General features: G+C 34.6%; 1 protein-coding gene across 2 annotated transcripts in view; it reads left to right on the top strand.

The window, feature by feature from the left end:
* Positions 1-15,829, top strand: part of LOC150100332 (uncharacterized) — a 134,077-nt gene that overhangs the window by 22,531 nt on the left and 95,717 nt on the right. Inside the window, exon 1 of one of the 2 annotated variants that reach the window (XM_090402336.1) lies at positions 2,380-2,415. The exons of the other annotated variant lie outside the window; for it this stretch is intronic. Coding sequence (XP_090258462.1) covers positions 2,396-2,415 — 20 coding nt within the window. The 5' untranslated portion in view covers positions 2,380-2,395. Of the gene's footprint in view, positions 1-2,379; positions 2,416-15,829 lie in introns of those variants that run through there. 2 annotated transcript variants of the gene reach the window in all.

The following is a 15,829-nucleotide window of genomic DNA, read 5'->3' as shown; positions in this document are numbered from 1 at the left end:
GTAGAGTACAAAAAATTCACAGAACTGATCTCAGTCCAATCCTTATATCCAGGTAATGCATTGGTTACTACATATCTACATGAATGCTAAACGAGTGACAGACTGAGTCAAGCAAACTGTAATTTATATTCACTCGAAAAATTATCTCATGTTTTTTACAGTCGCATTATTTCTAGTGATCAAACGTTTCAAAATTAGGTAGAATTCTGTTCTAGAGATGGAGATGCTGTATATGTCCACGTGGTTTAAATTTGTTTCGATTGGATCATTCGAAATGATAGTAATAATTTCGCACTGACGGATAGAATGTAATGATTTGGCTTTTGCAACGTCTATTAAAATTTGTCCAATCATTTCAATTTTGGATTCAACTAGCATCCAAAATGACAAAATCAGACCTCAAAACATTGTTCCTCAAAATCATTGAGGAACAATTCTTTTTTTTTTTTTTTTTTGGTGGATTTCTTTGTAGCTATATATTCATTTCGTAATTTGAAGACATGATAAGTTTTTCGCTATAACTGGACCGCAAAAATTCGAAATAATGGTATTAATTCGTATCTGGCTGGATGAAATTTAATTAAATCTAATTTAGGATCTGAATTAAAACTTGGAGTAATTTTAGCCAGTCTTAAGCGCCAAGGTGGGATTCGAACTCACCTTGGCATAGATATTTGGGAGCGTCTTTAGATGGTAGATGAATTTGATCGCCCTGTGTGAGACTCCACCCTGCTTATGAAAGACCCGAGGTGGTCTGCAAAGTTCCGTGTTTGGTCTCTCAAGCAGTGCTATTGGATTATCTCTTAGCCAACTATTTTTATATATACAGATATTTTATATATATGCAGCTATATATAAAACTATATATTATACAGTATAATGAATGTGATAATAAATTTTGGTATTATATAAGAATTATATTGCGAAATTAACTGCTTTGCTTACGATATTTCCTTACTAGTGATATGGTCTGGATTGTAAGTAAAGCCCTGTGAATTCTCCAACAGAATGCAATTTTAAACTTTATTTAACCTTTAGAAAGGTTTACGGTTAAACATTTTACAACAATCGACTAATTAATAATTCTTAAAATCTTTCAGAAAGAAATATTGTACATTTTACTGACCTGAGAACTTCGTAATTCTCACCATTCATTAAAAAACAACAAAAAGACAAATCGGAGAAAAAAGCTGAGCAGCGACAATAAAACAAAATACGCGTTTGTAATCGCAGATATTATTTTGTATTCTTTTGGATGCATAATAACCTAAATTTGATATTGCGAAATCAGAATCCTTTTTTGAACAAAAATTAGATTCATCTGGATACGGTGAGATTGAATTTATTTGGGATAAAAACAGTTTTTGTACCTTTGCAATTATGCATGCAGCAGTTACCAAATCACGCAGACATCAATAAAGAGATACTGAAAAATCACCAAAAAAGCATAATAAAAACAGTTTATCATTGCAGTCCAAAGAACTGAGTCAGAAAATATGGATGGATAGACGGAAGGACTTAACATAATTACTCCCCCCTTCTCTCCCTCTCTCTCTACACTCGATGCATATCGGCTACCGTCCACTGTTCTTCCAACTTTGAGAGCGCAGCTGATGCCCTGCTGCGAAGGAGCACGCACCATTGGCGTGTGCTACTTGTACCCCGGGTTTACGGGTATTAAAACGATCTGGGGAATCAAAGCGCCACGTGCCAATCAGTGTGTTGTGCGTGAGATGCGCACGACAATGACGTCATTCGATCGATCGGGCTGCCGGATAGCTGGGGCTGGCGAGCGTCCCCAGGCAGGCAGGCAGCAGCAGCAACGGAGCTACTTACAGGATGTTGCACGAACAGTTTGACGTTCAACACGAGACGTCTCGGCTGGGCTAGGAACGTTTCCAACATGTCTGAATGTGAGAGGGTTGCTGCAGAAAATCGGATGCTGCCCATGTTGAAATGCAAATATTTTCTGTGCACGAGCCCTGATTTAAAAGCCAGTGGTAGTGACTAATGATGATTTCTGTGACGTTTTAAGGCTATTATGAATGTTGTGTTTGTCTGTGTTGCTGCCTGTGTGCATGGTCAAAACTCAGACTCCTGGTTGCGTCCATATTGGCAGTATACCTCCCCTGATGTGATTTTAATCTGATCATCTCTTCTTGTCGTAAGTGAGAATAGAACAATGTTTCATTTACACAATTTTCGATGATATATACCCCTCTAAAAGTCTCTCCTCTGCATGACTCCACGATTGTCTTGCGGGAAAGCATTACTGACATGCGTTGGTTGCACATGCACGGGGTGGCTGACCTAGGAGAATGTATGCTGGTTTGTCCTTCACCTTCACTTCCAGCTAATGTGCAAAGGGCGAATGGGCCTCCCATCAGGCCTGAAAATGGAAGACCGAAAAAAAAGGTAAGCCAATTCCTCTCTCTTTTTTATTTGCTAATCATGTAGAATGCTTCATTTGTGCGCACCATATTATTTGAATATCGAAGCGGCCAATCTGTACTGAGACACACTTTATCAGTACTGTAGTTCAGCGATTATAAAGTATCCAAAACCACTAAATGCGATATAGTATTACGTTTTAAATGAAGTTTTGTGAAAATACAAAATATATTTATGCTATACGAGCAATCTTAAAAGGTTAACTACATTACCTGATTATTTTAATGTTCTTCAAGCTGTAAAATATTTAATCACTAAAAGAGAGTTAAAATATATTAATTTTTTTTTTAAAAAAATGGGAGTTTTTCTGTATCTGTTCATTTTCTTTTCTCATATTCTATCAAGAAAAGTATGCAACCCCAGGAGAAAACTAAGTAGGTCATCCACAACTGTCTGAGATACGCGACCCACTCAAAAGCGAATTCAGCTTCCGGGTGTTAAGTAGTTGATTCCATTTGTTGTTATTCTATTTGCAGTTGCTGAGGAATCGTAATAATTGTCATTTCGAAACAGGTCTGAATTTGAGATATAAGAAACTGTGTTTTGATTACATATCGAAATCTATTTTGGTATAAGAATCCTGGGTCTTGCGATTTGACAGAATTGATTTTCAGTCGGGAAAAGCGGCAGTAAAATTTAACATGCATTGTAATCTTGTGGAATGAAAGTAAGATTCTTCATTGATCGTGATGATAAACATGAATAACTTATTTTTGCTCTTTCAAAATCAAAAATAAAGAAACCGTCTACAGTGACTTGTTCAAACGTAATGTAGTACATTAATTCATGTGATTAAACTGGATGAAATAATGCATGCTAATAATAGACTGGTAGAGTTAATACTGGCTTACTTCCCTTTTCTCTCTAGCAATTTTGGAAGGTGGGTAATTAATTTAAGCATTCATTTTCATGAAATTTTCTACATAAATGATGGAAAACGTTTTCTGGGAAGAACTGGTTTAGAATTGCAACTAAGACCATGAGATTAGTATATTATGTTTGCCTGAGTAAGTTTTGCAGGATAAACTAGATTCTGGGATTTATTTAATCTGATGTCTATATGAGTTCTCTAACTTCGCTTTTTTTAATTAAAAAATCCTTACTCAGTTTCATTACATCCTAGATAGGATTAAAACTCGCTTCTTTCCTATTAAAATAATGTTGAAGCAAGGATTAGATAAGCTATAAGCTCTGCTCTAGTAGCAAATGAAAAAAAATATACTATTTTAATGAAGTGCCGAATGCGAGTTCCATTCTGAAAGATGATACCTGCCGGTCTGATTAGCCGAATAGATAACGTTTTCTTACTCACTGGATCTAGATTTGAATCTGCTATGATTTGGGTATTTGTGAATTTCTTTTGAAGGTAGATGATTTTCATCCTCCGGTGCGATACCACCATTCTGCTTGCTTACATCCACGAAAGGCAAAAGTCTTTTGTGGATGCGAGTCGCTTAAAAAATAAAATATATGATTCGCTGAAGTATTTATTAGTTCGGTGTGTTCTTAAATCGACAGGTTGCTTGCTAGTGGAAAAAAAATCCGATTTGAAGGAATAAATTAAACCTCATTCTTATGACGATCACAACGAAAGCGTCAGCGGTTCCATTACAATGAACGATAAAGGTTAGCCCTTACCAATTTTTAAAGGATGATCCGAATAAATTTCCACTTCCTGAAAGACTTTTACAAACATCTGTTCGACAGTAGGTTTTAAATCCATACTCTTTCAGTAGAAAAGAGTAGACTCTACTCGCCTATCGAAGTTGGCAATTGATGGGTATTTCTATCGATCAAATTTTTAATACATATCTATTATTAAACTATTATTAAAATGCCAAAAATTCTCAACTGTTTAGAAAAGAATAATTATGTCAGTAAGTGAATCTTTGCTCGCTAATTTACTCTGTTTTCATTTACTCTGCATCGTTTTCTATTGTATGTACGAATTTCTATATATTTAAATAGGTATTGTTTATCAAAATTGGTTTCCACACGGTCTTACATAACTCTTAGAAAACACGAGAAAATCATAACTCCTACTCCAACGCTTGTTTCCCGAGTGCAACTCTTTCTTTGGATAAGTGTTTCAGCTCGATATTATTAAATGTTTATTTGTTTTTCATACTTTAGTGGTGCCCATTGAAATGTTTTTACAGATAACATTCTCTTAAATCGAACTTTGATGCGGTGCATTTTATATCAAAATTCCGTTCCACAAGTTTAAAAAAAAAAGCTTATTTTTTATAACGTTCATAACGTATACACAACACCTAATCTTTCTCCTTCTGTCTTACTTATTCGTTAACAGTTCATTTTAAATGCATTGTTTTAAATCAGCATCGATTTTCCCGTTGTCTCTTTGAATGTGTTCTGAAAGGACGTCATTCGACACTGCAGCGCTTTTCTGAGCATGTCTCTTAGGTGGAAGTTTTCTTCCGTCATTTGTCACAACTCCATCCAGACGCTCGTATCTGGGACTCATTAAGCATCGCTTTTGCCTTAAGCAGTCACCGCGGAGAAACTGTTCCTTCTCTCACTTTCGTTGAAACCGTCGTGGCGTTTTATTGACGTCAGAGCACCGTCAAAAATGTCAGAATTTCACGGAAAAGCAAAACGGGCGGGTTGCTATGGGCACGTGGCTGCTGTAAATACACCCGGATATATCCAAAGCATAGACACAGAATCAGCAGGCGGTTTTTTTTCCTGTTCTTCTCGGAAGGAAAATAAAGATAATGGCAATTATTGTTGTACATGTCTGTTTGCTAACAAAAGATTGACTGCAAAAAGACACCGTGTTGTAAACAGTTTTTTATTTTAAGTTTAGTCTAGTGTAGTGTTTATGAATAGAATTTCCTGAAATTGGTACCTCGAAGTCTGCGATGCACAACATTAGGTCATAGCAGGCTCTTTTGCACATCTTTATTTATAGATATTTTTACACTCCTGATCAAAATTCTGTATGTTTTTATATCTCCTGTTGTGTTGGATACACTTGTTATACAGGATCACTGAGAAAGTGGTATATTTTTTTTTATGAAAAGCATGGTTGCCTTATGATGGTAATATTCTGCTTTCCATTTTTCGTTACTGGTCGATGGACTGTTACATGAATTATTTTACTAGTCCATGGGCTGTGGATCTTGAGGAGTTTCCAGAATGCACGTAATTTTCCGTGCCACTCTCCATATGTGAGACGCAATGAATAAGTCATTCACAGTTGGACTGGATTTCAGGCTTCAGCTTACTTCGACGGTCTTTCGCTCCTCTCATAAGAAAAATCCTCAGAACACGCGTAATAATAATTTTTCTTCAAAAAAAAAAAAAAGGCAGGTAATGCGGGGAAAGTAGCTTCATGGTATATCTATCTGCTTGCAATCGAAACATCGGTTATAACGTTCATTCTCAAATGATTGAATTCTAGCAGATATGTGAAAGAGTGTGAATAAAACCGTTCTGCTCCAGACATTTGATTTCAATGAATGAGTCACCCTTCAGTTGGGAAACTGTCACTTGAGAAAAATGTCAACTGTTCACTAACACATTTTTTATGTACAACAATGAACGTGACTACTTTAATTTAGGAACTATCCGGGTAGTAGCATAAGAATCTCCTTTTCTGTAGAATTTGTTTTAATGTTTCGTTTTATTAAGTCTTGCATAGCATCATGAGCATATGACAGTAGCCTTTATTCAAACAACAGTTTTAATATTCAATTAACTGTTTAGAATATCCTAAAGTTTCATGTATTGGTGATACCCGATACTGTCAGTGGCTATAAGAATCTGCTACCCATATAGCTGTTATGTTAACATTAAATACTATAAAACAGCTCAGTTATTAGCTATAAAAGAAACTAAGTGGTAATGGAACTACAAAAACTTTCACCTTGTAAAGTAGCGCTGTAGGTTTAATTAAATACTCGTATTTATGTGTGTAAAAGATTTTCTTTAGATAATAAGCAATAAAATGTCCTTTGAAATATATTCATCAGACTTAAATTATTTAAATTCAGGGCGCTTAACGATTGTGATCAAAATATATTTAATTTGGAAGAAAAGTTTTCATCAATAAAAATCCTTAATGATTTTAAATTATTTAAGCTCATTAAGGAGACCTTCTTAGGTTTGCCATTGTCAAGACGTCTGTGTTCAACCAATAAACAACATTTTTAAAAGATGAATATCTAATCCAATCTAACACTTCTTATCTCCTTCAACAGGGCGAACAAAACATTAATAAAGCAATATATTAATGAAGGATTAAATAGTGTACATATTAGAAGAATATTTTGCTTTTATCCCAGATTAATGACATCTGTCATAACTATTATGGGAAATTTAAAGGATTCAAAACTATTACATAGAAGTATTTCATAAATTGAATCACTTTTCTTTATTTTCTTCGCTTCGACACAGTCGCTTCCAACTATTTATGACTGTTCTCGACAACCATATCAGCATCACCTGCAAATTGATGGATTCGTTCAAATAGTGAAGTCGTTAATAAAATCCCCCTTGAGCATTTCCTTTTCCGTAAAAGAAAGCCACGTTTCGGAGAGTGCTGCATTATAGCTGAATTCCAGGCTTGTTGCTGTGCAGATAAACACTTGACTCCTCTTTCTGCTCGAAAAGCTTCCATGCCTTCTGCGCATAAGGTCAAAGGTCACAGCCATCGTAAAAGAATATCGGTAACAAGCGTCGTACGTGTTTGCTTTAAAGTTTAAATAATGACCGTTCTATATGTTGGAAGTTAATCTTACCGGAAGGAGATTCGACAAGTGTAGAATTTTTATACCTTGTCATTTTTATTTTTTGTTAAGTTTTTTAACTAATTACGGAGATATCAATTGCTTAATTAGATGAATATATAAAAAATATTAAATATATTTAATATTTAAATATATAATAAATATATAAAGTATTTTGATAAGTGATCGTGTGATTATACTGTAAAAAGCATATAAAATATATTTTCTTTTCAAAAGCTTTTAATGTCTTTCAGATATCCACAATTTTTTCCCGATACAACAATCACTTCGCTACAAAAGGAAACTAGATAATGTGGAAAATTGTTAGAAAGCCTAGTAATTTTAGCCTTTAAAAACGCCAGTATAATAATTTACTTTAAGAATGGTGGATATTAATCCTTTGTTATTGTAGGATCGACAACTATTGTAATATATGCCTCTTTATTGGAGACGTCTAGCATGCTGAATGTTACTGTAATTTTGAAATAGCGTTTATGTACGTTGAAGTACTGTAGTTGTTTTTCACAAAAACTGGAATTAATGTTCATGTAATTAGCAGGATTATAAAAAAGTTTTAATCAAATTTTTAATTTTGAATGTATTTTCATAATAAGCAACGAATAATCTCCTGTATTTTAGGTGCTATTGTTGAATAGCAAAGCCTAGTGGAAATGGAATTATTCCAATGTTACTAATAAATTTGTTTTAAATTTTCATTTCATTTTAGACATATGGTATTCTTATGCATAATACAATATATTCATATTATTTTATTCGTATTATGTTCCCGCTAAGATTTACTTCTACGTTTCCTTTGCATTTTTATATAAAACATTATATAATGCAAACAATATCGGTGTAGGTAAAACTTAACTCAATTTGTTGATGAAGTCATAAGCTACTTATGAAATTAAAAATTATCCCAGACAAAAATCCTCATGTGTCGACCACTAGTATTACATATTTTACTGCTTCGTTGTAAGTAAACAGTTAAGAGAAACATGTTTATTAAAAATCATATAAACATATAATCATATAAATCAAGTTCTCTGCCCCACAGCAGTATATACAGTTGACTTTCTTTCCTGGGCTGTAGAAAAGAAGTTAAATTTTGTTTTAACTCAGACAATACCTTGTCATCTTATCTCATCTCTTCCTCCTTAAGTTCCTTTGCATATTCCATAGTAACGAATTCTCAGCTCGGCATTCATTGTGACATGATACTCGTATGCACGGTTTCGGTTTGTTCGTTTTTGTAGTTTTTTTAACAATTAGGCTTCAGCCTTTAATATGATAGGATTTTTAAATCGTTTTAAAAGCCACAAGTTTTACACTTAGCAAATATGTGAAATTACTTAAAATACGATAAAATAATTTAGAAAAGAAGAGATTACTGCTTTAAAAGTATGTGGAGAAAGCAAGAGGTGAAGACTCTATTTGAGTCAAGAACATTATCCACTTCTATACAATTTAAAGCATGCAATATCTTTCAGCATCTATAAAGATTTAAAGAAATAAAAAAAAAATAAGGAGTTGATGCCAAGATAAATTGGAAAGCCACAAGAAGCCGTCTGTTAAAGTATAACAGCTTAGAACTATGCTTTAGCGGTCTAAACTAAAGAATTCACGCATCTGCAAACAAGATAAATAGGAATGTCACTGACAGGCCCACCAGCGGATGGCAAAATAAATAGGTTGTTAGATTTACACACAACTCAGGCATAAGAAAAAAAAATAGACAACATAACAAATCGAAGCACATGGATGTTATCGCACTGGTTTTTTTTTTTTTTTTAATTCGCACACTCTAGTATAACAGTCTGCGTTGGATGATGTAGAAAGTAAATTTTTACCAAACCGATTTCACACAGAAGCTGAATTATCAAAACTGATATTTTTAATTCTCAGTAAGTAAATATCAACTTCTTAGACTTTGCTTGGCACTCTCAGTACTCATAAATAATAATAATATTGAACATTCAGACTGAAATCTGGTCAAGAAAAGTTTATTGCATTCAATGTGTTTATCCAAAACAGATCGCATCTATTTTTAAACAAATTGCAGTAATGACTAGTTCGGTTTTTCTTCCTCCTCCTTAATTCTGAAAGAGATGTTCGATGACAAATTTTTATTAAAAAGTAAATTAAATTCGCGAAAAGGATAGCACTAAGCTGTTAAAAATGAAACACGAACAACCTCTCGTGACTTCACTTTTCTTTTACGATTATCTTATAAAATTAACTTTCGCATTTTCGGAGATCAACTTCGTAATATCTTTCGTGCAGAAAACCAAGATATTAATCGATAAATACCAAAATAATTCAGGAAGACATGATTGATATTCCTTTTCGCCAAAACGCACTTGTCACTGTGAACATGATTGTGGGTGCCACTAGCCATACAGGATAAGGAGGAGGATGTGAAGGAAGAGAAATACTATATATATATAAAATATAAATAATGGAAAAAGAAAACCAGGCTAAATTGAGAGAAGGAAAAGAACAAGATCGATATATAAAACTTGGAAAGTGAGACAAAAATCAAATAGGAAGGAATAAGGAGAGAGAGAGAGAGGGAGAGAAAGAACATGAAATGATAACAGGTTAAAGAACATTACAATATAATAAATAACGATTAGGCCAGTACTAACAAAAACAACAAGCTACAGACAATATTAAATTTCTGAGAAGATTCACAGAAACTCCTCTCTCATTTCTTTAGGTTTCTGACGTCTTTTCTCCCCATTTAAAGTACAGCAGAGCCGCAGGTATTGGATCAAAAACAGGGAGAGGATAATAATCTGAAATGTTCGTTAATAAAATAAAAACGCAAGAAAATAAACTCAAATACATTAAAAGCCGAATGCATAAGCATCAAATTCAATTATGAGTGGGAAATGCTTAATGAAGTTATCGGTATTCGTTGAAATTATGGCCGAATTGACTAAGCGTATAAGGATATACATTATGTCTGTTAATTGCATATCGCCCTCTTCCGGATTTTCTGTTGTGCGTTATGAAAAAAATCAAAAGTTTCTGAAAGACAAAACCTTTCATATGAGACTGCCTAACTCATCATCACTAAAATACCTTAATAAAGTTTCCTCGTATGACTGGTTTCGAAGCTAGGTCTTTCTAGCCCACTAAAAATGCTGGAACGTTCTCATTGCTCTATGGAGGAACTGATGTGGGGACTAATTGTGTACCTTGTAACAAAAGAATACTGCGGAATATTTGTAAGTTAAAACAAAAGTGTGTTAGTTGATTGCGACTGCTGTATTCTCTCTCCCCTATCTGATGTATACGTTAGCCATTGGAATTTCCCTGGAGGATGTAATATTAACCTATCTAAACCAGAAATGATTCAGAATTTGTTCCAGTACTTCCTAAAATGAAGTGGAAATCATTTAAAAATTATTCGGAAGACGGATTTTTTCTAACTAAGCCTCATTCCATTATTTTTTTACAATACATTATCCGCTACTAAATGAACCATAGTGGCCTACTCGAAATTAAAATAAAGAAAGAAAAAACAGAGAGAGAGAGAGAGAGAGAGAGACGCAGGTGGAAGGAGAGAAGTACATGAATGAAACGACAAGCGTCTCTTTCTTTTCTATTCCCATGTATTGCTTATTCTAGCATTTGCTATTTATGTAAAATATTTTTCTTTTCTTGCAACGTCTGCCTTTCTCGATAATGAAGTTTGCTTTTCTTCATTAAGCAAAAAGCATGGTAATTTCTGCATTCTGTTGCGAGGTGTTCTGTAGGATGCGTCAACCTGTCGCTTTCACGAATATCATTCAGCGTCTTGGTGAAAAGGAAGTGCACGTCCTCTGCAGGGTTACTAAGTGCTTGGAGATGAGCATGATTGGCTGTTGCTAGTGTTTGTTGTAACACGGAGATTATTCGCTACGGAATCTAAATGTCGAAAGGTCACAAAAGATGTACATTCTGCAGTGGTAGGCGTCTTCAAACAGCTACTTGATCCGCTAGTAAGAAGCTGCAACCATTACTGAAGGGATTTCCTGGATTTTTATTTTTTACTAGTGTTTCGTATACTCCTCTGTGTTAGTCATTTGTCTTGTCTGTCGAGAAGCCTTAAACTTTGAGTCGTCTTAAATACTCAAGCGCACATAATTTACTTATTTCAACACTTCGTTTGTTTTGAAGTGTATAATTATGACATATGAAGGTTCCTATTTCTGCGTCAGCATTATAAAGCATTTTGCAGCTTTGTGTGTTCAAGTTATGGCTAATTTTATATTTATATTTAATAAAAATGAAAGTTTGGGAAGTTTGGTATATTTAAAATATATCGGTTGTTGCTTTCTGCTCTGCGTAATTCTGTTTTGGTTTTCCGACTAATAAACACCCGATATGTTACGCAATGAAAAATTTTATTATTTAAATACCAAACCCTTCGGTTCAAAAAATACTCTAAATCAAGTTATGTTCAAGGCTTTACTGTAAGCTTCTGATGTCGCATCCGTCTGTCATACACATATTAGAGAGAGGAACAAAATCTTAACAAAACAATCTTTATCATAGAACTGTCACAAAAAAAAGTGATTTTCGTTGCATTTTTATACTTATTTTTATGTGAATTCCAAAGAGAGGTTGTAAAGGTATAGTACATTATCATGAATGATTACCCATTCCCATTGTCACGGCGTTGTAACTTTGGATACTTGGAAACCTAATTAGCTCTCTGATAGGGCGATTAATCCTATCTGTATAGTATATCATGGATGTCAAGTGAGTGCGTTTTCTAGCCGGTTTGTTTGTTTTGTAGGTTGAAAAATCCGAGTTGGCAGGAAGAAAAACCCTGCCACATCCGTATGAGATAAGCTAATTCACCTTCGGTTGAAAAGCCCTCATAAAGATCCCTCGAGTCGTATACGGGATTCGAATCCAGGTCCTTCCAACCGAAGGACATCGTCGATACCTAGTGAGCTACCTAGGCGCTAATTACCAAGCATGAAACTTTTCCCCAGCTACTTCAGACTTCCAATAAGCATGATAGTGGTCGCACAGCGAACGACGAAATTCATTTACCACTTAGACATTCGCAAACATTTAATTCCCAAGGTGTGTTTCGAACCTATTGCCAGCTGGTTGGAGACCGGATATGCTATCCACTCCGTTAACTATTCTGCCAGTAGATTATTATTAGTACTTGGTCAATAATAATAATAAACATTTTAAAATGTTTCTATGACAAATAGTGTAAATAAGTTCGATAATTGTGTATTATCGAAACACTGATTAATCAGTAAAAGGTAATGCTTTGAAGACTGGTACTTTAGACCAGAGAATAGAAAGATGAAGACAACTGCCCAATCGTAAAGGAAAAGAGTAGTCTGCGATAGTTTCTCACAGAATCAACACTGAAATGTTTTGACAGATATTTATGTGCCTTGGAAGCGTATTTTCAACAAAGCAGAAATAAAAATACCAGAATTCCTATTCCTAAATGTCCAGTATTAGAAGCGTAACACTACAAGAAAGCAACATCCATTCAGCTAAATTTTAAGAAAAGCCCATACGGAGAATACAGACTTTTTTAAGAATTATCCAAAATATTGCATTAGCGAGTTTGAATGATTACCGTTTTTTTTTTTAGTTGGATCAGTTGTTTGCATTATTTGAATTTCATTAAATATTCCCACTTTCTTTAGAACACACAAATATACTCCCTCTCCCCACCGTTGTCATGGAGAAAATTGTTGAATATCTTCGGAAGAATGGCATAGAAAACAGAAAAATTCTGTTTTGAAAGCATGTAAAAATGATGTAATATATTTGAATAGTAGTTTGCGGTGTGAGAATTTTTGTTCTATTGTTATACATGTATGCTATGATATATCAACCAACCAAATGTTGTCTCTGTTTTTTAGTATTCATTTCTGTAATTTTTAAACCAGTTAAAAAGAAGTCCTGCCGTAATATTCTTAATGACGCTTAAGATATTAGGGGATGAATATCAGTGAACTGTCTTTCATATCGAAGTATAAGGTTTAAAAGTGAGCTGTTTATTAAATTTTTAGAAAATATTTGCATATAGTTTAATCTGTTCCCTTTCCAATTATTAAAAATGTTACTTTAATGCATTAAAGGTTTAAACGATATATCATTTGCATGTCAGATAAAGTGTTATTATTTTTAAGGCATTTAAATTTATTTAATCAAATAAAATATCAGTAGTATATGTAACACGATATAAGTTGGCACTTGATTCTAAGAAGTTATGATACCAACTGTATTGCGTTGTTAACAAATACCAATTTAGAGATATAACAATCTGAAGCGAAATTATGATTGCAACTTGAAATTTTTTCGAGGTGATGTTAAATTATAAAACACAAGAAAATACTGTGCTTTGTCCACAAGAGAGAAAATACCAGAATAGCGCATCTGCTGTCTCAGAAATTAAGGACAAGAGTATCTTTATGATTGAATTCCCCTCCCCCCCCCACACACACACCATGAAGACAAAGGGATTTTTCTTTAGTCTACCGGTTTGATTGTTTCAGTTCCCGAAATCCTCTGACACGGTCTGGGTGTGTAGCACGAACAGCACAATTTGGAGGCTGTGGCGTGACATTTCCACTCAGAAGCCACCCAGGACTTCCGTATCGATTATTACCGATGGCGTCCCTTCCCCATCACTTCGTCTTTCCAGCCAGTACCCTATTTCTGCTAGCACAGGAGATTGATGCAGTCTCTGTGTTTACTCTATCCCGTTTAGCCTAATAGCATTCGCCGGGAATTCTTTGTGCTAGCGACATCTTCGCCAGACACAATGCTGCTGTTGGCTTCCATGTTTAATTAGCTCTGCGATCACCTTCTGACGTCACTGTGACATTGAAGACGTCATCAGCCTATATTTTGCACTTTTCCTCTTGGAAATCGAGGATACCCAACTCGGTTTAATCTTTCTCTCGTGTCTGCGGGCTATTTTGGTCTTGGCTATAAACAATTTACGAAACACAATTCTGAAAATAGCAGTTTTCTCGGAAATTGTATTGGGTTTCCTTATCACCATCCGGCAACACTTGCAGTGTAGTATTGCGGGACGGGGGGGGGGGAACACGGTAACAACTTTGTTTATAGTGTTAGGTAATTAAAGTAACACCGGCTTTCGTCTGATAACATAACAAAGGATTTGAAATATTATGACGTATGTGAACTTAACGTTTAGAGATGAATTTCTAAATGGAGAAACTTTTTGCATCATTCTGTATTTGCATTCATGAGAGAACAAACCCAGCGACACTTCCAAAGGTGCGTTCGTCACGTGCACAGAACATTAATAGAGATGTGAAGATACAACAATATGGATGTTTCTAAAAATAAAGACTGGGAAAGGATTGCGAATAAATTCATTTGTTTAAACAAAGGGAAACGGAGTATTATCACCATATTTAACATCAAAAGAAAAAAAAAGAAGATAAAAGACTGTAGAATATATTTTTTTAAGTGCTGATGTAAATCTTGTGACCCCGAATTGTATACCATTATATATATAAAGAGGGAGGTGTGACAAAACCAATTCTCTCAGTTCGTTCCCAACAATGATTATGCAAGCCATTCTGTCAATTGAGCTATGATAAGGTGATGGCGTCGGGAATTTCGGGAAGAGCCTATACAGTTCCGTCTTAACGTGCTGCCTTTGCCTGTTAACTTTCCTAGAAAGAAAAAAACGTTAATACCGAAAGAAAATTGTTTTTATTTCTCTCTTAAGTATCCTGAAAATTGTCGGATATTAGGTCGAACCATCGTTCTTTATAGGTACGTTTTAACTTTTCAGAGACGGATTTATGCATTGAAACTACCACGATATTTAAACACTATAGATCTAAATAGTTTCTGAAATTTATTGTTCGAACAACTATTGTAAATATATTTAAAACTTCAAGCACAAAAACTGGACTCTATCTCTTGCTTTCTTTGAAGCACATTACTGACAAAGTAGGAGTCTCAGTGCAAATCCGTTGTTAACAGAGATAGTTTCAGTAGTGCAGATGTCACCTGGAATCATCCCTACAGTTTTTGTTAACGCTGTAGGAAAATCTCCATTTCTGAAATCTTTCCTTGTGTTAGTGATAACTTCAATTGCCCTATTTAGTATGAGTCATATATGAAAATACAATGAAAGGTAATAGATGATTGGCGGCCTTATGCTGAACCATATCAATTGAACTTGTGCAAAAGTGTTTAATGTTTACTAGTGTTTACTTTTATACTAAAAGATGAATACAAATATATGTGGGACGAAGTGTCTTATATCTGGCAGATGTGCGTTTCGATTTGTCTGTGTTGCTCGTGAATTCGCTTAAGTTCTCGCGAATAAAAAAAATCTGCTATTTGTGCATCAAACTGAGTAATTTATTTTCAGTTGAAAAGTCTTTATACATGTTTATTGGGTCCCAGATCTTTATAACCGAAGGACATTCCTTCCTTCGACTGCACTTACTTTCCCCTCTTGGTGCGCTGCAATTTGCGCATAGTATAGTTAATATGAAACTTACTTGCAAGGAATAATTTTGTATGCTCCGAAAAACTGGGTTACCTATAGAACTTCCTTCTTTCTTTTTAGGGACTTACAAGAAGTCTCACACACCAGT

Source organism: Typopeltis vanoorti, chromosome 13 (assembly GCF_054136105.1).
Source record: "Typopeltis vanoorti isolate ZY-2024b chromosome 13, IOZ_Tvanoo_1.0, whole genome shotgun sequence".
NCBI lineage: Eukaryota > Metazoa > Arthropoda > Arachnida > Uropygi > Thelyphonidae > Typopeltis > Typopeltis vanoorti.
This window is presented reverse-complemented; position numbering and strand designations above follow the sequence as displayed.